The sequence below is a fragment of the Asterias amurensis genome, chromosome 6, assembly GCF_032118995.1.
Source record: "Asterias amurensis chromosome 6, ASM3211899v1".
Lineage (NCBI taxonomy): Eukaryota > Metazoa > Echinodermata > Asteroidea > Forcipulatida > Asteriidae > Asterias > Asterias amurensis.
The window spans coordinates 24,905,428-24,927,247 of NC_092653.1; the positions used below are offsets into that span (position 1 = coordinate 24,905,428).

At 39.7% G+C, this 21,820-nt stretch overlaps 3 protein-coding genes across 3 annotated transcripts; 2 read left to right on the forward strand and 1 right to left on the reverse strand.

Annotated features, from left to right (window-relative positions):
* Nucleotides 1-63: 63 nt before the first annotated feature.
* LOC139939057 (nicotinate-nucleotide pyrophosphorylase [carboxylating]-like) lies at nucleotides 64-5,382 on the forward strand. Its single transcript, XM_071934777.1, has 4 exons — nucleotides 64-999; nucleotides 1,560-1,691; nucleotides 2,684-2,824; nucleotides 3,652-5,382. Exons 1-4 carry the CDS (start codon nucleotides 130-132, stop codon nucleotides 3,955-3,957), a joined length of 1,449 nt encoding a protein of 482 aa, XP_071790878.1. The 5' UTR covers nucleotides 64-129; the 3' UTR covers nucleotides 3,958-5,382.
* A 1,135-nt stretch (nucleotides 5,383-6,517) lies between these two features.
* Nucleotides 6,518-7,647, forward strand: LOC139939112 (microfibril-associated glycoprotein 4-like). Its single transcript, XM_071934850.1, has one exon. The coding sequence runs from the start codon at nucleotides 6,524-6,526 to the stop codon at nucleotides 7,631-7,633; it is 1,110 nt and encodes a 369-aa protein (XP_071790951.1). The 5' UTR covers nucleotides 6,518-6,523; the 3' UTR covers nucleotides 7,634-7,647.
* Nucleotides 7,648-9,352: 1,705 nt separating this feature from the next.
* Nucleotides 9,353-21,694, reverse strand: LOC139938759 (ankyrin repeat domain-containing protein 13D-like). The gene is made up of 13 exons (XM_071934378.1): nucleotides 21,458-21,694; nucleotides 20,411-20,546; nucleotides 19,471-19,595; nucleotides 19,002-19,047; nucleotides 18,626-18,769; nucleotides 17,660-17,843; nucleotides 17,017-17,168; nucleotides 16,427-16,506; nucleotides 15,681-15,866; nucleotides 14,666-14,768; nucleotides 13,813-14,153; nucleotides 13,191-13,261; nucleotides 9,353-12,652 (listed from the first exon to the last, which is right to left on the reverse strand). Exons 1-13 carry the CDS (start codon nucleotides 21,569-21,571, stop codon nucleotides 12,373-12,375), a joined length of 1,962 nt encoding a protein of 653 aa, XP_071790479.1. The 5' UTR covers nucleotides 21,572-21,694; the 3' UTR covers nucleotides 9,353-12,372.
* Nucleotides 21,695-21,820: the final 126 nt, after the last annotated feature.

Sequence of the window (21,820 nt, forward strand, 5' to 3'; positions counted from 1 at the left end):
GGCGTTCAGGCAAAAAAAATGTAAACACGCTATGACACCGTTCAACAACAGAGGGCGGGCTTTACAAGTAACAGTTCCTGGGTGCCTTGTAGTTTGTTTCAGTTCTGCTGGTGATTTTTGACGTTTTAGATGAATACAGGGTATCATAAACAGCGTTCAAGTGCCCGTTCCCTCTCTAAAATGGGGAAGTGGGGTAAGTACAAGAAGAAGTACAATACAAAATGGGAAGACCAGCCGGGCATCAAAGACTGGATTGCCCGCGTACCGAATGATGACACTAAAGTGATGTGCCGTTATTGCCACTGTCGTCTACGGGCCCATAACCATGACTTACAACGGCACGCAAAGACCTCAAAACACAGGTCGTGTGCCGGTCCAAAGGCAAGCATGTCAAGTGCTCCGACGTTCGAGCAGCACTCGGTGAGTGGTCCAAGCACGTACAGTGGAGTGTCAAGCTTCAACATCCCAAGTGTTCTACACCCAACTGCCGTGCAGGAAGCTGTGAAACGGTGGCTTTTAGAAGACACACCAAGTTTCGACTACGCTGGGTTCGTCGTTGGTGACCTTGAAGAAACAGCTGTGATCATTTGCAAGAGCCCTGGTGTTCTAGCTGGTGTGCCGTTTGTTGAAGCAGTCTTTCATGAACTTGATTGCTGGGTGCAGTGGAAGTACCGGGAGGGGGCGGAGCTATATGATACTCCCTGTGAAGTGGCCACCGTTTCGGGACGAGCCCGACGTATTCTTCTCGGAGAGAGAATAGCATTGAATATTCTTGCACGTGCAAGTGGGGTCGCCAACAAAGCTCGCCAGTTTGCGCAAATGGCTACTGACCACCATTGGCATGGGGAGATTGCCGGGTCGCGCAAGACAACCCCTGGATTCCGAATGGTGGAAAAATACGCATTGATGGTTGGCGGAGTGTCAACGCATCGATATGATCTGTCCAGTATGATCATGTTGAAGGATAACCATATTTGGACAGCTGGAAGTATAACAAAGGTTATTTAAGTTTGTGAAAAATACTTTTGAAAATATGCTGTATAAATATCAACTAATAACATCAACAACCACTTTTAATTTTTTATTTATTTATGCACTTCCTTTGTGTAAAAAACATGTACATCATACGTATAACTGCTAGATGTTCTCTAAGACTTCTCGATCTAACCCCCTCCCCCACATTGTTCTGCAAAAGGGATATCACCACCATCACGTTTGTGCAGTAAGACACAGATACTGATTCTATGTCCTACAATGAACTAGTAAACAATCCAAGAATTCGTGCAGTTCATACATACATGTATGAGACCCTGAATTCTACCTCCATGGCCTAAACTTGTTTTAAAAGGCAGGCAATTGCCCCGGTCATTCCAATGCCTTGCTGCCCTTTGAAATGTAAAAAGAAATTTACTACTTCCTTATAGAGGTGCCCTTTGTTTTAGAAAGGAGAAAATGCCTCGGTGCCATCTTGTTTAAAAATGAAATCATAATTCTCCATTAAACATGTTGAAGTCAGAATCAAGTTAAAGTTTTGTTGCCTGTTGTTTTGTTCACACCAGGCTGTTAATGATGCTAGACGTGTGGGTGGCTTCAGTACTAAGATCGAGGTAGAGTGCCGTAGTGTTCCTGAAGCTACAGAAGCAGCCCTGGCCGGAGCTGAGATCGTTATGCTTGACAACTTTGACGCACAGGTAGTTGCATCTTTAATACTATGCAGCTCTCCTAAATTACACTTCTAACAGTTATCAAGTTATTTCACTGGTCATTCAAGTCATTAACACTTGACCTAATCCATCCCTAACCCTGGTTTAAGTGATAATACTGCAATCTCCACATATTGGGATGTGTACACGTGCAGGTGATTGAGCAGTAAGATTACATGGGTCCCCCGATGATGTTACCCATGTCCATAGTTTACAGTTTACACTTTAAAATCATCATACTTCATTTCGATCTGTTGGACTGATGATGCTTTACACATGATCAGATCATGGAGCAACAAACTAGCTTCACAATCAGACTATCCATGGTCCTTTCTCTATGATCATTTTCGTATGAATTATTTTCTTAATTTTAATTTTTTTTACTGGTCGTGTGTTAGAATGTTATGTGCTCTCGAACAGGCTGGTCCTGGAGAGAGCACAATAATGAGTTAAATAAAATATTATTATTATCAGACATACATGTGTACCACCATAATCAGTGTCCAACAGTTTGGGCATTGATTGACCATTACATCCTACCCTAGTCAACTGTTCTTTGTTTGCCAAAAATAAACACAGTATGAATAGAAGGACTTAATAATTTGACCTTGGTGCTGTATGTGAATGGTATCACTGAACAAAAGGAACTACAGGTACACTCAGCGGGTGTCACCAAAAGAATATGGTGCTACAGGTAATGGTTCAATGCATACTGTAGTAAATTTGACTAAAAGAACCCTGGTTCAAAGGAAAAATATGTGTCTATATCCACAAGTCACTGACCTGGACTTGTCCATATCTCCCACAGGGGAGGAGGTTAAAGGGGAGGAGGTTAAAGGGGAGGAGGTTAAAGCCTGGACCAAACCACAAGTGAAAGGAGGTATGCTGATGCCAACGTTTTAATTGAAACTAAGCAAGTTTTTCCCTGATAATTTGTCCCTGGTAATTGCAATTATGTATGTGGTCATTGTCTTCAACAGGCTGCCAAAGAAGCTGCATCCAATCTGAAAGACTTGTTTCCACAGCTGATCATCGAGGTCAGCGGAGGGGTCACTGAACATAATATTGCTCAGCTCTTCAGCCCGTTCATCAATGTCATCTCATCTAGCACACTCACTCAGGTACATAAACATACTTTGATGTCTCTGTTGACAACCACATTGTTGTGATTTCACAGCCACATTATTGGTGAACTTGTTACAACAACCTCATACAACAGAGAACTATCCAGCGACCCTTTGCAATCTCTTCAATACTATGGTGTATCTTTTATGCGGTTTCACAGCCATATTGTAGTTTCAACAGTCACATTATTGGGTAAACGTGTTACAACAACCTCATACAACAGAGAACTATCCAGCAACTCTTTGCAATCTCACCGAGTACACTTGACACTCGGGTACATAAACATACTATGGTGTCTCTTTTAACAGCCCCATTATTGTGGTTGAACAGCCATGTTATTGGGTAAACTCGTAAAACAGATAACTATCCAGCAACCCTTTTGCAATCAAATCAACCACACTCAATCAGCCTGAATTGGGTACAGAAACATATTTGATGTCTCTTTGGGTACATGTGAATTTTAGGTACGTGTGCGAGTTCACAACCACATAATTGGTTAAACAGAGAATCTGTCAACGTTTTGTGTGTGCAAACCTCACCCTGAACTGCAATCTTGAAGAAGCACAGCAATTTTCCTCTGGTTATGGGCACTTCTGTGAGGAAAATGTAAACTTGTATTGGAACTTTGCAAAGGGCACTACAGCAAAAGCACAGTCTTACAACAGTATGTAACTAATGATATGGACCAGTCAAAAACTTGCCAGTTGGAAAAAAAGTGAAGGGCAACCCCTGACAGGGCACCACTGCATATGCTGATGGGTTATTTCGAGGTCTGATGTACTATATTTGACAGTGTTATTGTTTGGTTTGTTTACTCCCATAGGGATACCCTGTTGTGGATTACTCCCTCAAGATCCTGAAGGAAGGTCATGACCCACGCAATCCAACAGTCACCTCCATACAGCGTCTCTCTATGGAATCTATGGACCCAACTCACACTCTCAACCACAGCGTCACCGATGCCGTCTCCGTCATGAATATTCTGAGCAGGGAAGCCAGTGCATCCAGGGATGGTAACCAGAGCCTGGTCCAGGGTGACCGAGGCCAGGACTTGGAGACAACAACAGTAACGATTATCACAACAACCGAGGATAATGTACTGGACGGTGGTGAGCAAGGCCACAATTAAAATGGTTGCTATTGTCTTTTGTTAAAACTACAAAACAGCCATGTTTTGATAGATAAAACAAGGAAGGTTTAGTCAACGTGATGCAATGAAGGGGATAAGCCAAGCAAATATTAAGTCCTTGATCAATAGGGTCCATGGGTAGATGCTCTTTAATCACTGACTCCACCTTTTGTTATTGGTTTCATTCTACCGTTATTTCTCGTAACATGGACTTGGCTTGTTAAGGATTCTTTCTAGTTATAAATCACGTGGACTTAATACATGAAATAATATCTGAAATGGGTCAAACATTGAGAGACTAAGTGAGCATGTAAAAGAGCTATGTATTTACCAAGTAAAGTCTACTGCCACCTTGTGTTCAAGAAGTCTCCCATATACGTTAAGGAGAATGGACGAGAAAGTGAAGCTTCATGAATAAAATGCACAAATCCACACTAAAGAGTCTATTCTTTAGAGTCTATTCTTTGACCTATGTAACAGTTTCATTGAATTGGATTTCTTAATTTTACAAAATATTATCGGCATACTTTTATTGCTTGCAACATTATCGAGTACAATGTCAGTTTGCTCAGCTAACAATAAATTGTGTTAGGGCCAACTAAAGTGATTTTTATAAACTGGAAAATATTTTTGTAAATTGAAAGATAAGATGTTTCAGTTATGATTTGTTGCACTTCATACTATCTAGTAATTTTCAAGTTTCAACTATTTACTTCAGTTTGTAAAAAAACCTACACTCAACTGTAGATTATTTCACGAATATATGCTTAAGATAAGATAAGATGAGAACTTTATTATTCCACAAAGGGGAAATTAAAAAGTATAGATTTGTAACGACGAATCTACAGTTAAGTGTACATTCGTAAGTATAATCTACACTGTCAACAAAAGAGTGAGGCCGTGTCCGAAACGACGACTTCGGCTACAGCTACGTCTAGATCAGCGCGTCTACCAGTGTTGAAGAATAGGCAGACGCGCGCGATCTAGCCGTAGCTGTAGCCAAATTCGCCGTTTTGGACACGGCCTTAGTCAACGAAATAGTTAAAATTGAGAACAACGTAATATTATTTTCTTTTGTTAATGTATCAATTATAATGTTTAGGCACTAGTATTTTGAACTGACATAATATTTTTATTTTAGCAATATTTAGCTGGACAATTAACTTTTTTTTATTTATTTATTTTTATTTTTTTGGTGGGGGGGCTCTTTCTGTTTGTTGGTTAAGTCTTATTGGATAGTTATTACTTTAATGGCACTGCACGATACCCTTTTGGTTAAACTTTTTTTTTTTTTAACTTAACTAAGTGTTGAATTCACATTAGTTTTTATACACACTTTGTTTGGTATGTTTTGAGAAAATGGTATAAAAAGGAAGGATATAGGTGTTAACTTTACATTTTAATAAACACAATTTAATGGATGAATCAAAGGAAAAGTTGTTTCAGTTCTTCAAATTATTTAAATCTAAGTTTCTTTGACCAGAGCTAAAGCACCAAGGTGATACCATAGTATGTTATATCCCCCACCTCGCCCACCCCGATCCCCACACAGGATACCTAGTTTTATCTATCTATCTATCCCTCTAGTGGGTAAAGTTATTACCCACTGCCCCCCCCCCCCCCCCCACAACAACAAAAAAGTTAGACCTATGTTGTAAAACATGTTGGTGTGGGAGAAGTAATGCCATTACACGAATGACAAAATGACTATTCCTGGGATTTGTGAAAATTTGATAAACCTAGCCTCTGCAGTAAATCTACACTAAGAGAGGGCGCTACATCGATTATTAACATCATTACGTGGTACACCACTCTACATGTTGAAATGCTAAAGTACCAACATAGAATTATTCTAAAGTCTACTGGCTTTAATATTAAAACCACTCTTGTGTATACACTATCACCGAGTAATCAACTTCCAATTTAACATTTCAATACAGTTACCACGTATCCATAGTTACTGACGTCCTTGCCACTATTAGACCACAACCAACGTCACCAAAACAAGACGCTCGTGCAAGTCAATTGTTCTCTCAGAAATTTTGTTATTCATTTAGCTGTCGTTCTTAAAATAGTTCATTGTTTGCTTCTAATTGCTGCGGAATAAACAGCTCAAGCAGACAAGGTTAGCCGCCAACAGTTTGAGAATTAGTATACTCTTATTTTATAAAGCCACTACAAAAATGCAATAGCTGTGGGGTGCGATCGCGGCTCTGTTAGATATTATTATAGTTCAGCAGAAGCTCTTGGGGGGAAATAGTATTCGGATTGAATCGGAATTATAATAGTCGGCAAAGCATCCTCAAAGAAACATCACACACACACCTTTTGTAGAAAAGACTATGAAAAATTTTCAGTTTTAGACGTGAGAGGAGAACCCTTACAGGGAAAGAAACACACTACACGCAGTTAGGTGGCGACTGAAAAACCAAATCCACACGCAGGGCTCCGGTCCGGGTTTCGAACCGCCCGGGGGTCCACAGAGGTGAAAGGCAGGTACAGAAACCACTGAGCCAACCTGAAGCTGGGTATTCTACGGAAAAGATAAGCTTGTTGAACGTCAAAGATGGCTCTGTTCTACGACGTAGCACTTTGGGTAGTTTTTGTTCTAACGGTCAAACAAACAACTGCTTCTTTGGTGTCTCCGTGCTATCATCAGATGAGGAGGAGAGAGTTTCTTCGCGCAGAGAATAAACAATTACAGCAAGTTCCATACCAACAAACTGTTAGCAGTTCTCATGTCCTCTGCGTGAGTTACTGCCATGCTGATCCTCGGTGCCACTCAGTCAATTACAACATTGACAATCATCTTTGTGAGTTAAACAATGCCACCAGGGCTCAGTATCCTAATGAGTTTATCACACACTATGGAAGTGTTTACTTTGATGCGGATTTACATACTCCTCTTTCCTCTGCCCGTCGTTACAGTGGTTGTAATGAACTAAAAATGGCCGGTTATAATGTAACTGGAGTTTATGAAATCTTTCCAGATGCTCTAGGTAAGGGTATCAAAGTTCAATGTGACATGGAGCTTGAATATAGCAGTTGCAAGACGCTACTTGAAGCAGGATATGATGTGAGTGGCGTCTATAAGATACACCCTCTAGGATTCAAAGATGGTTTGCAAGTCTACTGTGATATGGACGGTGGGGGCTGGATCGTTACTCAGAGGCGACAAGACGGTAGCGTGAACTTCTACCGCAACTGGACAGAATACCAGATCGGCTTTGGCAACCTCTCTAGTGAATTCTGGCTTGGAAATGACATCTTACGTACCCTGACAGAGTCAGCAAATACAACCTGGAGTTTACATATTGAGTTGGTAGATTGGAATGACGAAATAGGCTGGGCGGAGTACGGATCAATCCGGATATCAGGCATTAACTTCACACTAAGTGTTGGGTCTTACAACGCCAACAGCACAGCAGGAGATGCCCTGGCGTACCACGACGGTATGATGTTTACTACCAATGACCGTGACAATGACATCAAAGATGTGAATAATTGTGCCGTTATATGCTCAGGTGCCTGGTGGTACTCTGATTGCTACACGGCTAATCTGAACGGTGATTATTATTACGGCGGAAAGCGGTCTACATTGGGTATGAACTGGTTCCAGTGGAGAGAATTTAATTCTTTGAAAAAAACTTCATTGAAAATTCGTCAGTCGTTTTAGAGATCCAAAAGTGGAATTCTTGCATAAAAATAACTAACTAAACCTGGCCATCCACATGTCCTTATAAAAAGTATGGATACAAAAAGATTGAACACTTCATTAGTAGTTTTCAGCTTAAATGTAAAAGGGCCGGGATTACTTGAAGAAGAAAAAACAGGTTGGCGATTTCCGTTAACAACTTTTTAGCAAGGGATTGACCGCCCCTCAATGGTGATAATTCTAAACAACTTACAACGAACACTATTAACTTAACTTTGATTTTAATGTAATTGTAGTACAATTCTATTTCATAACATTCGTACAAGTCTTCAGAGGGATTGCATTCCTTCCTACATGATGGCATGCGGATCACACAAAACATTCAAAGGTTATATTGTTATTCAAACAAGTCCATGGGACGATGCCCGTATATAAAGGCCCGGACACAAGTCCTGAGCCATCTTTTCTGAGGTCATATAGTTTTTTGACCAAACAGTATTGGGAGGGTTCAAAACCCAGCAGCAGGCGGGACCCTCTTCGACTTGTACTTTATTATTATTCATATAATTACAATTATGCGCCTTGAACACCCAGCAGGGTGGATATGTGCGCATTACAAGTCTTATTATTATTACTATTTATTATTAATTATCTTTCATTCTTTCATATAATTTTTAAATTATATTATGGTGTTTAGTTACCGTTACTTTCCGCATCGTTATTTCCATCGTATAACTCGTTCCACGATACCAAAGTAGGCCGTAAGTCCTGTACTAATTATGCGAGAGGCTTTAAATTATAATAGCATATAGCAAGACTATAGTGTTGGACAACAGGCCATCGTGTAATACATTGAACATACTGTGTGCACATTATATAGGCCTTTGGCTCATTGCATTGCAATTTTCATTAACAAATTATACTAAGTGAACGTCCAATAGCGGCCTACGTAACATTATTCGCGTTTGTGAATTTCTAGTACTGTATCACGCTAAAGCCCTTGTACATAGACTGCCTGGGAAGCTTGTGCAACACAGATAGATAGCTGCACAACTTGTTTGGGTCGGCGACTCAACATGGGAAACATGGTGCATACGCACACAAGTTTTACATCATATACATTAACAATGGGAGTCAAAACTGAGGGTCAGACTCTACGTCTTTTCCCCGTGTGTAGTGCTGGACAACACTTTGGCCTACGTTGAATTGGAATCATCATTTAACAATGAACAGTCGGCTGCATTTATCCCCTTTCAATTACAAGTCAGCACGAAACTTCAAAGAAAATTCAAAAATACATACCACTTGGCGGGCGTTTTATGCGTTTCATTATAGGTGGCGCTGTTTGTGCAGTCCACTAAATAGCCACTTGTCCGGCAGGTTGAAAGTGAAACCACTGAGCAAGCGGGAGAGCTCCAAAACATGACACAGCTAGATATTCCTCCATGTTCACAGACAAGACGGTAAGGTTAGTAAAAGTCTCCATCAATTACGATAAAAACTGGAAATTGTGGCGAATGTTCTGAGCGTGTAGTGCGTAAAATAAGTAGCAGGCGGTACGTCGCAAAACTTTTTCACGTAAACTTTTTCAATGTGCTGCATCGTCCCCGGGCGCTTCCCGTGCTCACACGTTGTTCAATGTGATAGCCATTAACGTTACAACTGGAGGGATCGATGTAATACTGTAATGTACAAAATGAAAAAACGAGGTTGACGACCAATCAATTAAAACAGCGCCTCTTACGTTTACTTCCGGTCAACTTTATTATTTTACAACCAAATTCACTATAGATTCCTAATAATCCTCGGCAGAAATGTGTAATTTTGATCTATTTCTTCACAATTGAGAAGAAAAAAACCTAAGTGATGTGTATACTATTGTCACAGAGTTAAAGACACAACTCTTTTGCTGTCATTATTCGGGGTGAAATTGTTTTACAGCATCTTTCTTACAAATAAACACAACTTTTTGGTGGTACATGTACAATTAAAATATCAATACTTAGTTTTTTTTTGTATTTACATCAAATTAGTTTCCTTACAAATTTTCTGCAAATACTGTCCAATTACCAACCTGGAACATATGAAGTATACAAATATGGTAGTAGTTATTATAATATTCATGCAATTTACTACCCTACACTTCACCTACTGTTTCACCAAGACAAGTAATAAACCACATTTGGACTAACTCACCAGGAGTACATTATAACTATACTTTAGAGTTAAAGTAAAATTAGCTCAGAGCAGGATTTGAACCTGCAACTTGTGAACGTATGTGCCGTGCTCTGCAAATGAGCTAGTGTATACTGGTATACTCGCACTCTCCCTACACTACAGCAAGAAGTCAACACAGAGATCCACTCATGGCCCAGTCTCTTGGAGCTGCTTAAGCAAAAAATATTGCTTCATTTTGTTTTGCTATTAAGCGGAAATGAGCAGGATAGGAGTCACAAACTGTACATGTGACATAGTACATCAGTTTGGCTTATAGTCTTATTCTGGTAAGCGTAATTTTGTTATGGTTGACTTGTGCTTATAGAAGCTCTATGACATAGGGCTCAAGTTTTAACACAACCTGGTCCCAATTTCATAGCGCTGCTCAGCGGCCGATTTTGTGCTTACTGTGCAATTTCTATTTCATAGTAGCGATGCTAACCGTCAGTATACGAAAAGGCATGCTAACCTTCCGGTGCTTACCGCACAAAAATAAATGACGTCACAATGCAAATCCACGGTAAACACGCAATATGGCTGCCCAATTATTCTGCTAACCTGTGAAATACGCTAAGGCTTAAGCAAATTTTTCTGCTACAGTAAGCACGCAAATTTGCTTACCGTTAAGCAGCGCTATGAAATTGGGCCCTGAGAAGTAGAAATATTTATTTATTATTTGGTTACAATAATTTCGCAGCACTGTACAAACATTAAACATTGATTTAACTGAACTGTGTATGGCAAGAAATAAACATGTACAGCAGAAGCTCTAAACTGCAATAAATTAAAATATAAATTAATCATAAAATCTGGAAGAAGCCTTTCTTTTTCTGATCATAAACGTACTTTTGAGCTTTGGCAGACATTTCTTTAGATTATTTTTTATGGATAAAATGAATACCGTTTCTAAAACTATAATCCCCCAACAACATCAAAAACCCAAAAATGTTTCCTGTCTTTCAAGTCATAACACCAAAAATCATGAACGTCTATATCTTTTACACCTTGAGTCAACAAATATACAGTGACTATTCTTCGTTATGTCTTGTATATCTGTTTAAAGTGAAAATACATCATTTAACTGGAATTACAAATGAGAAAATACACATTTGTTTTTAGATTCCCTCATCTAGTTTGACTTAATTAACCTGTTAAAGTAACATCAAATTCGGTGGTTATGGTTTAGTTATAGCAAGGAAAAACAGTTCGTGCGATGTCGCTATTTTGGGCACTTTTATGGTTTATTTGGACAGGCATTTAATCAAAAGAAGCATTAGTAATTTTGGGGCGAAAGTTCCAATTGCTATTTCCTTGATTTTAACAGCATTTTAAACGTGCAAAAAATAGTTAATGGCCTGGCATTCCGACCCCAGGTGAGTTTTTCTTTAATAACGTTGCACATAGAACAAAAAAAAGCAGTAAAAGGCAACAATACTGCCCAGCTTGGAGGGATTTTTTTTTTTTTTTTTTAAAGGAGTACCTCATGAAAAACAAGCATAATATCCCATAGTAATAGCTAAGTGCTTATTTCAAAAGACCATCCTACGATAAAAAACAAGAAGAAAAGAAAGGAGATAATGGTTATTGGACTATGCCTCACTCACTAGAAAGTGATGAGAGACACAACAACTAGCATCACCGGCAAACATAATTGCTGTAAAACAGGACGTTACTTAAGATATTTATTTACTCTACATTTGAATGACTGCATGCCCTGGGTAGTAATGTCTGAAATAACCAATGATGGTAGGCTGTTCCAGATCTTCACAGCTGCTGCAGGAAGGAAAGCTGTTAATAATACTTGGCATTTTGAACGATCACTGACTATTGAGGAAATATATAGTGATAATTTCTCATGAAACGTAACTTGTTGATGCAAAGCCTCAAATCCAGTGAACCAGAAAGATGTTACAACAAAACTAGTTCTTTGGAGTGAATGCTTTTGAGGAAAGAATGTAGTTTTTTTAACTTTAAGCCCATAATCATTTAAAATGTTTTTTCAACGTAAAAAGCAGATTATCACAGTACTTTTGTCTCACATTTAATGATGGAAACAGTTTCTTAATTCCTATTGTGCAAATACCAAGCAACCAGAAGCAAATGCTCAAAAAAGCAAAACCTAGGTCAAATCAGCGGCTAGCTTTGGCTGCGGCTACTGCCAAGGATGTTGCTAAGGACATACTCTAATCTAATGTAGCCATAACCGCAGCTGTAGCCACCAATTCTTACAAAGCCAAAGTCCAAACTGAGTAAAATTTTTGTGGCTAAATACACGCATTGCAATAAAAAGTTACATTGAAATATCCTACAGTGAAAATACATGAAGTACATGTACAAGCAATCTCTAACAAAGGCATGCAACTATGCTATGCCTTCTGACTTTGACACACAAAGATAAAATAAAACATCTTACACACTATACAATATTATATACAAACATGATGAATCTTCCAAAATGAACAAGAAAAAACACATATAAATACATATTTATATATATATCTGAATATTCATATGAGATTGTTGAATATTAACGAGTGGTCGTGTCATTTCTCAGTGAGTGACAGCTGTAGTATCATAGCTAGCTCCTCCTCTTCTTGTTTTCGGCGTTGCTCCGCCTCCATCAGATCCTGTTGGGACAGCTGGAGAGCCAGCTGTAGCTGGTCAACATCCCCTTGCGGCCGGGAAGGGGCGGGACTTGGCTCCGGTAGATGGGCGGAAGAATTTACCGAGGCTGAGATAGCGTTTGGAGTTGGTTCTGGGTCAGAGGTCACAATGGGGGCGTCACCGCCTGGTGTGCTGCTGAGCAGACTTTCTTTGATTGCTCTGTAGGGTAACAAGATGTCTTGGTTAACATTAAGGAAATGTTGGAAACTGCATGTCTTGAACTTCAATCTTGAAGGGGCACAGCAATTTTCCTCTGGTAAGGGGCATTTTTATATGTATTGGAACTTTGGAGAGGGCACCACAGAAAAAGCACAGGGCATCACAGCAATTGCTTTGGTTGCTATGGGTTGTTCAACGGTCTGAAACTGAATCCAATTTCACGGCACTGCTCACCGTAGATTTCTACACGTGCAGCCAGCCCATTTAAATAAACTAAGCCATAAGCACTTGAGTGAACTAGACTACAATGCCATGAGATGACAACATCTTTTTTTATAATCATCATAGCCAGCCGTCAATTTCACCAAACTCTTCCTAACTTAAGATTAATCTTAGGACTTAGGACGAGTAAAATTCTGTATTCAAATACGTAGGACGCATTGAACCCATCCTAAGTTGGTTACTCATCCTAACTCGAGTTAGGATTCATCCTGGCATTTCGTGAAATCGGCTGCCGGTCATTTTATTTTCTACTTGCCTTTCAAGAAGTTGATCTTCAATGCCCCGCATCGATGAGGACTCTCTGCCCATAGAATCCAAGATGGCCATCTGTATTAAGAAAAAGACATCAAATGAAACAATATTTATTTGTTGTCTAAATAGGAATGGGTCACAAGTGGGAAGCCGGTCATCTCGCTCCCAGCAAAGTCGCCCCATACAAGCTTGCCCTGGGTTGTGTCAATCTTGCCCCAACACAATATCAACCCCAAGTACAGTCACCCCAAAACAAAGACAAAATTGACCGGAGCTGAACTTAAAAACTAAAGAGCTAAAGAATGGCGTATCGGCCCTCTACTAACTTTTGTCAGTCTCCCTACTAGTCAATATCTTTGTTTGGGGATGCCAACCAGAAGCCATATAATCATTAGCTGCCGTGTAGTCAGGGACCACATCCAAGTTTACCATACAACCTGGAAAGCGCCAACCAGGGGATCACCCTTTTAATGTTAAATTTCAAGAACTAATCACACGGGAAACTGACTGGGTAGTTTGAACTAGTTTTTTTTTTTTCTGTTTTCTTTGTGAAACCCAAAACAATGTAACATCTCTTTAACAAGAATCTCAATATCTTTCACCTGATGCACTATTTTTCTACGTACCTGATCAGGGTCGCTAGATCCCTCCATTAAACTCTGCTGTATAGCAAGCTGCAGTAACTCATCTTCACCGTAGCGTACCTCCCGACTCTGACTCTGATACAACCCATAACCCTCTGGTACCTCAAACACAGATGGGTCAACCGAGCAGACCATCATGGGTGGCTCGACGGTCGCGTCTACGTCCCTGTCTGGGTCAGCCTGTTTGGCTTCAGCCACTGGGACGGGGTCAGGGTGATCCAGATCTTCGACAACGACGTTGGTAACACCCTCGACGGGTTCTTGCTTGGCGTAAAGGTTGCCGAATGTAATACAGGCATTCAGAATATGGAATAGAGGAATTTCTGGGGAAAAAGTTCGGACAAAATATAAACAAGGTGAAGAGATGAAGAATAGATGATGTTTCGCATGGTTACACAAGGTTATGAATTGCATTAATATTTCTCTTTATAGGGGTATAATGTTACAACAAATACTGAAAACTGTTTTATGTCAAATTGATTGAAATTGTTTGAGTTGAAACTATACCCAGGTTGTGGTTTCCAATCTTACCTTAGCTAACTGCTGATTTCACAATGACTAGAATAAGTATTTTTGTCAAGTTTATACCAAATCACAATTTCTGGTTTGTACAATTCATAATCATAGACGTGAACCCAATGTTTGTATGAGAGAGATTGGCTGTTGCCAGCTGGGTGTTTACATCCCCTTGTATGTGGAAGTTTGACAGGAAGATCATCTAAACAAACAAACAAACAAATAAATATAGCCTGACCCCTTTTTCTGTGCAGCAGTTATTTGAATGATTACTACACATGTATGCTTGGTTCCAGTCAAAGATGGCTGTTGTACTCACCAATCTTGACAGGGAAACCGGCGGGGAGTTGCAACGTGATGAAGTCTCTGAGTTTGGCAAAATGAGCGTTGCTGATGGCCATTAAGTCAATAATGGGTAATACCTGGCAACAAGAAGATAATGAACACATTTGTAAACCACTTAATTCTCAAGTACTATAGGTTAGGTTTGTTGCTTCTTGAATTGCTAAATATATGCCGTGACCGAGCAGTCTAGAGCACCAACTTCATAAGGAGTGTTATGGCCGAGCCAGGAGTGCGTTTTGGCGACCCCAACCAAAAACTGTTTCTGACGTCATAACCAAAACGGTAACCGAGCTCACAACTCGGTTATCGTTCAGTCTGAACAGCAGAACCAACGACCAACAACCGAAACAGTTTTTGGTTGGGGTCGCCAAAACGCACTCTAGGTGTCATGAATTAGAGCATCAAATTTAAGTTCTAGTGGTTTAGTCCTCGGAGTGTGGGTTGGAATCACAGTCATGTGTCCTTGAGCAAGCTATGTTCCTATAATTGCTTCTCTTCACCCAGGGGTATAAACGGGTACCTGCAAGGGTAGAGGTTGATGCTATGAGGTTTGAAAAGCCCTCAGAGTGCCACGGGAGCTGAGAAAGATTAATGAAATGTTGTTGGCCCAATGGACAGGGCACTCATAATGTAACGCATGTTATTGTAAAATGCGCGAAATAAGAACTAGTTCCAATGTATTTGTAATCAGGTTTGGTTGTTCAGACAAGAGCAAGATTCTTACCTTAATTGCTTTATCCTTTGGATGGGACACAAAGTCATAGGTCACATAAATTAGGATAGGTTCTCCAGAACACTTATTCTGGAAGAGTTAGTGGTTAACCCTAGTGTTTCTGTTTCACATTTCAAGCACCCTTGTTTAAAGGTTTCCTCAGGCTTGATTAAGTTCTTTTATGAAGTCATCCTTGGTTTCGTTACCAGAAATATGTAATAATAATAATAACCCAACCAATCTTCCAACCGTAATGGATTATATTTTGTTACCCTACCTGTTCCTGCAATGATAGAGGGTGGTCTTCACTCAGCCAGAGGGTGGCGCGGAATTTCTGCACTTTACAGCAGAGTTCTTTCGGTCGACCAATGTCCCTGGTCCCCAGGTCCATATCGGCATCAAAATACTCCTCTGGTTTAATATCCGTTGGGTTAACTGGGTTGGTTATCGATAAAACATCAGTCTGTTTATAAGCCAAAAACAAAAAACACGATTACCATACCTCATACATATTCATGATTGAGAGTTGAATTCTCATTGGTCTACATGCACCAATAAATGCCGGAGCTATTTAGTTGTTTCTACCAAACAAGGTACTCAAGGCGCTGAGTTATACCAACTTTCAGAAAGATTTGTCATTGCATTGATGAATTTTGAGACCCAATTATGTAGCACCTTACAAGAGTTTACAGGGCGCTACAGGACATACAGCAGCCACAGCCAGGAACACCGGGGCGAACCCCTTCTCTTTTCGATATGTGCACTGGGTTCTCTTTTACATGTGTTACACAACACATGGGACCAACGGCTTTACGTCCCATCCGAAGGACAAAGCAATGGCTAAGTGTTTTGCTTAAGGATACAAGTGTCACGGCTGGGGATTTGACATATAGGACAATCTACTACGCATGCGGTTTACACTGTCACACGCTACAAATGCGCATGCATCACCAAAGCTAACAATACAAACAGGGTGTCACAATAACATGTGACATCATCCACACAAGCTGATTGGCCACTTACCGCTTGACCCGACACTTCTTCTTGCTGCTGCTCGGCAACTCCAAGCAGAGACTGCAGGGGTGAAGCGAAGACACTGGTATCTAAAATAGAAGAATATGAATGAATGATGCGCATTTATTTATTTATTGTACATTTTGCTTGGTTTTGGTCAAACAAATAATAATATTAAGAACCAAGGGCGTCGTGGCCGAGTGGATAAGAGCACCGAACTCAAGCTCTGATGCTTCTGTTCAGCAGAGTGTGAGTTCGAATCCTGGACGGACTCTTGTGTCCCTGAGCAAGACACTTAACTATAATTGCTTCTCTCCACCCAGGGGTAAATGGGTACCTGTGAGGGCAGAGATGGTTCTTGCGATTGGTTTAGCCGTGTAGCTCATGTATTGCGCACAGGCTGTATACTCCCCAGGGAGCTGAGATGGTTTAAGGAATGATTTAAGGCCCAGTGACCAGGGGTAAAAATGTCGGAAGCGCTTTGAGACACCTCTCAGGTGTGAAAAGCGCTATATAAAACGGTCTATTATTATTATTATTATTATTATTATATATTTTTTTGATACATATACTAGGTGTAAGAGAATACAAAATCTTACTTTGTTTATTTTTCTCTTTGTCTTCTTTGGTGAGATGTTCCGATCGTGTCTTGGTATTGAGTTGCACATTTGAGGCACTAAAGACTTTGCAATCGTAACTATTGATGCCTTCCACTTTGTCGTGCCGCCAGCCCCAGATACCTGCCTTGTTCCTACATTAATAGACAAGGTAGAAAACAATTTACAAACTCTCAAAATAAACCTACTGTCAACTGTCTGACCGGTGCTTTAACTTTACATGACCTTAGGAACGAGGCCAGTGACACTAGCCTTGGGCTGGTTAACTTAGAAATAGGCTAGTTCAGTGGTCTTGTGATTTTCGATAGACCATGCAAGTCTGACTCGTGTTGAACTGTTTTTGGGACCACTATGGTTCCACTCATACACTGCTTAATAGAGTGACGAAAACTTAGCTTGCTATCACAGTCCGTCATTTTGTAAAACATTTGGTTCCACAAAGTTATATTTGTTCACAGAGTAAAAAGGAAAATCACACATATTCGAGGCATATTTATTCAATTCGACACTTTCGGTTAATCTGTGAACTTTTTTTTCTGTTCCGAAAGTGTCCAATGGCTCTAAAACAAATGCCTTTAGCCCAAAGCGACCAATCTAAGGCAACATGTCCCTTTAACAAACTGACCTTGTAAATTCTATCTTGCCAGTGTCGATATAGGTGTTGGTTATAGATGAGGTTAATCTGGTTGCTATGGCATCCTCCGAGGGACGCATACGGGAAAGGTCATGGCGGGGTTGAAGTTCAAGTAGCTCGGAATAAACGACCTTTTTGTCATGGTCAATCTCCATGAAGTGAAACTTGTTATCGTCTGGAGAAAAAAAAAATGAACGTTCAAAATATTAAGACCGCTGATGTATGAACTCTCATTAACATTTGCTTGTTCGTTGAACAACACATTGAAACAAACAACTGTGCACAGGACTACATGTGCACTGTGTTGATGCATTTACCATGTCATATTGCAGGCTGGCCTAGTGCAGCCATCATCCAAAACCATACGGATGATATTAAATGGTCAGAAAGTAGGAGGGTTGACTGTACACTGTGTATAATTACATTATACCTTATTGGAGGGGAGCACAGTGCATCTACCATTCAAAACCAGTTGATGATATTTAATGGTCAGACAGTAGAAGGGTTGACTGTACACTATGTATAATAACGTTATACCATATTGGAGGGGAGCACAGTGCATCTATCATTCAAAACCAGTTGATGATATTAAATGGTCAGACAGTAGGAGGGTTGACTGTACACTATGTATAATAACGTTATACCATATTGGAGGGGAGCACAGTGCATCTATCATTCAAAACCAGTTGATGATATTAAATGGTCAGACAGTAGGAGGGTTGACTGTACACTATGTATAATAACGTTATACCATATTGGAGGGGAGCACAGTGCATCTATCATTCAAAACCAGTTGATGATATTAAATGGTCAGACAGTAGGAGGGTTGACTGTACACTATGTATAATAACGTTATACCATATTGGAGGGGAGCATAGTGCATCTATCATTCAAAACCAGTTGATGATGATAAATGGTCAGACAGTAGGAGGGTTGACTGTTCACTATGTTACTTACCTTCACTCTTGAAGATGAAACTACGGCTTCCTCGTAGCCATGTCATGTTATCAAATCCAATAAGAGTCGTGTCTATCCTGACGTTGGGTCCACTCTTCCAGACTCGGTATGTGTCATGAGGACAGATACGAGACATCAATGGCACTAGGGAAACAATAATACATGTAATCAACACAGTGTCATGGCCGAGTGGTTTAGACTTGGTGCAGTGATTTCAAGCTCTAGTGATTAAGTTTTCATTCATTCATTCATTTCAGAAATTGTATTGTTGTATTGTGTTTATTTTTTTCTGAAACTGGAAAAAACTACAACCCAGGGGAGGGCAAACGTTAAAATACACAAATTGCCAACCACACAGGAATTTAGGTGTACATACCCCAACTCGTAAACTCCCATTTCATTTCCACGTAGAAATCTGGAGCCTGTGAGAAAGGAAAAGTAGAATAAAATTACAAATTATGGTGTAGCGTTGTGCTTTATTGATCAACTAATTTTCCTTCAACCACCCTATTCAAAGATTTTGTAATCACCAAACTGAAATTAAAAACAAACTTTTAAAAGAGTAATCAGGTTTACAGCTGGTGTGAGCTTTTTGGGACGCTTGGTGGCAGCAGACTTACCAGGTTAAATCCATTGTTCTCGATAATGTGCGCATGCCCATGTAAACAATGGAAATTTACCTGGTACCTACCAAAGTCTGCCATTGTAGAATATAGATTTATTTCTTAGTGTTGCAATGTAAATGAGTGAGCTTTTAATTGTTGTTTTTTTCAGCAGACACCTTGTTTCTAGTTTCCTATATTTGTTTAGTGTTATTAAACATAAATCAAAAGTTGCATTGTCACCTGTCTCAATTTCTCAAGTAGGAGAGGTATTCCTGATATTCTGGAAGTTGCTCGTTGATGATCTCGATGCTGCAGTGTGATCTGCACAATCTCAGGGTCTCCCGTACTAATCGCCTCTTGTAAAACTAGAAGAAGAAAACAAAGTTGTTGTACAAGCCTGGAATTACACAGAGGTCATAGCCTCTGTTTCCCCTAGTCTTGATGTTTGTGCCCACTATAAAGTTTCCCATACTTTGAAGATTTTTCCTATGAAAGTGCTCTTTGCAAAGTGAAAATGACCTTGCCCCTTCAAAAAATATCCAGGCCTGGCTGTAATGTGTTGTTGTGTTACATAGCTGGATGGTCGGACTGTTCTGAAATTTTAACCGAACTGACTGGCATAGGTACAATTTTTATAAGTATATTATTTGTAAAACTGGTTAAAAGCAATGCACTCAAGCTCCGGTGTTTCTGATCAGCACAGTATGGCAGTTGTAGCTTTCAAGAGCAAGGCGCTTTTACCATAATTGCGTTGTCATTCTTAAGCCGAAGGCTCCATACTAGGATAGGTAGCGCACATAAAAGATCCAGAACGTTTATCGGAGAAGAGTAGGGGTTTTCCCCCAGTGCTTCTGGTTCATGTAGCAACCCTTGCTTTTCTTCACTTATGATAGCCCATAGAATTGTGTGCTTTACAGGGCATCGCAAGCTTATTTATTTTATTATTTTTGGTATTATTGATACCTATAATAGTTGATAGACGCCACTTACAGGTTTCATTAAAAACTATGTATAAATATTATATAAAAAGTTGAAAATTACAGTTACACAATAATTGATAAAAACATTATTTGAAATAGACAAAAAAAGGCAGACTTTCGCAGTTTGCAGAGCCATGAAATTGGACCCTGATGTGATAGGGACATTAATCAATAAAAAACGAGAAAGGATCAACATTTACCATTCCAGCCCCCTTTATTTTCAACGTTGACTTGTGCGTTGTGTCGCAAGAGAATACGTACACTCTCTAGATGACCTAGGGTCACGGCCAAATGAAGTGCCGTCCTACCACGAGGGTCAACAGCATGGACATCGCCCTGAAATATATGCGAAGATAGGGAAGCCGAGTTAATGAATATTAAGAGTTAAGGATAACTTTCCATATGGCGCCACCACTTTTTCACTCATTTTTACAAAAAGGGATATATCAATCAGGTAAATTAGATACTATATTATTTTATTTCGAATGAAAAAGTGGTGGCGCCATACGGAAACTTTTCCAGAGTTAATAATACTAATACTAAAATAATAGTATCCTCTTCTAATGTGCATTTTAATGTAAATTATAGAATTATGGCTACATGTATGACTATTTTATAATGACTCTAAATGAGCAAATAGATGATCCCAGGGCCAATGGGTTTGTTAAACCACTTAATAAAGTATGCGGCCAATATTGTTTGCAAATCAAAATTAAATGAGTAGTAAACCCTTTATTTAATTTAGGTTAGCTCATGTAACGTACAGATCTAAGTTCTTGATGTATGCGAGTAGAGTGGTGAGCAGAGTGAAGTCATCTAATTAAAGGTATTGGAAAAGTTTCTGTATGGCGCCACCGCTTTTTCATTCAATATGAAATAATATAGTATCCAATTTACCTCAATGAGATATCCCTTTTTGAAAAATATTTTGAAAAAGTGGTGGCGAGGTGCGGAAAGTTATCCGTATGGAAATCTAAATGACAACAAGAGGGCAGGGTAATCACAAAATTGTATTCATTCAGCAAATTCTTTGATTTATTGATTAAGGTAATTCATATATTATTATTAAAAACATGTTTGGATAAAAGAGTCATGCAAACGTCCCCCCCCCCCTTAGCCATCAGCCAACCCCGACCATGATCTTATTTGCGTCCTCACACAAATTTAAAACAAAAAGACAATTTTATGAGATTTTGTACACACAACAATTTTTCAATTAAATTTAAAGAAGGCAGTATTCAATTTACCTGATTTGTCTCGAGCAGTTGAGTCAGAAGTCCGACTTCGTTGTGCCAAACTGCCCAATGGATCGGGAAAGTATCCTGCAGGGAAACCGAGGGAGCCTTTTCTGATTCCGCCATAGATTTCTAAAGTCCCAGAGGAGTCCTTATCATGCATGAAAAAGGGGAATAAACTGATGTTTTTGTGTGTTGGTCGTGTTGGTATTTTTGTGTTTGTCATCACATACTCCACTTCCGGGCCTGTCAAGGGGTAGTGGCTCTGTAAAGATTGGATAGCGCCCTCACTCGTCCAAGAATTGAAAGTTCATAGTGCCACTTTTGTTCATCACGAGTTTTGTTTGCATTCTTGCGAAATAAGTGTTGAATTAT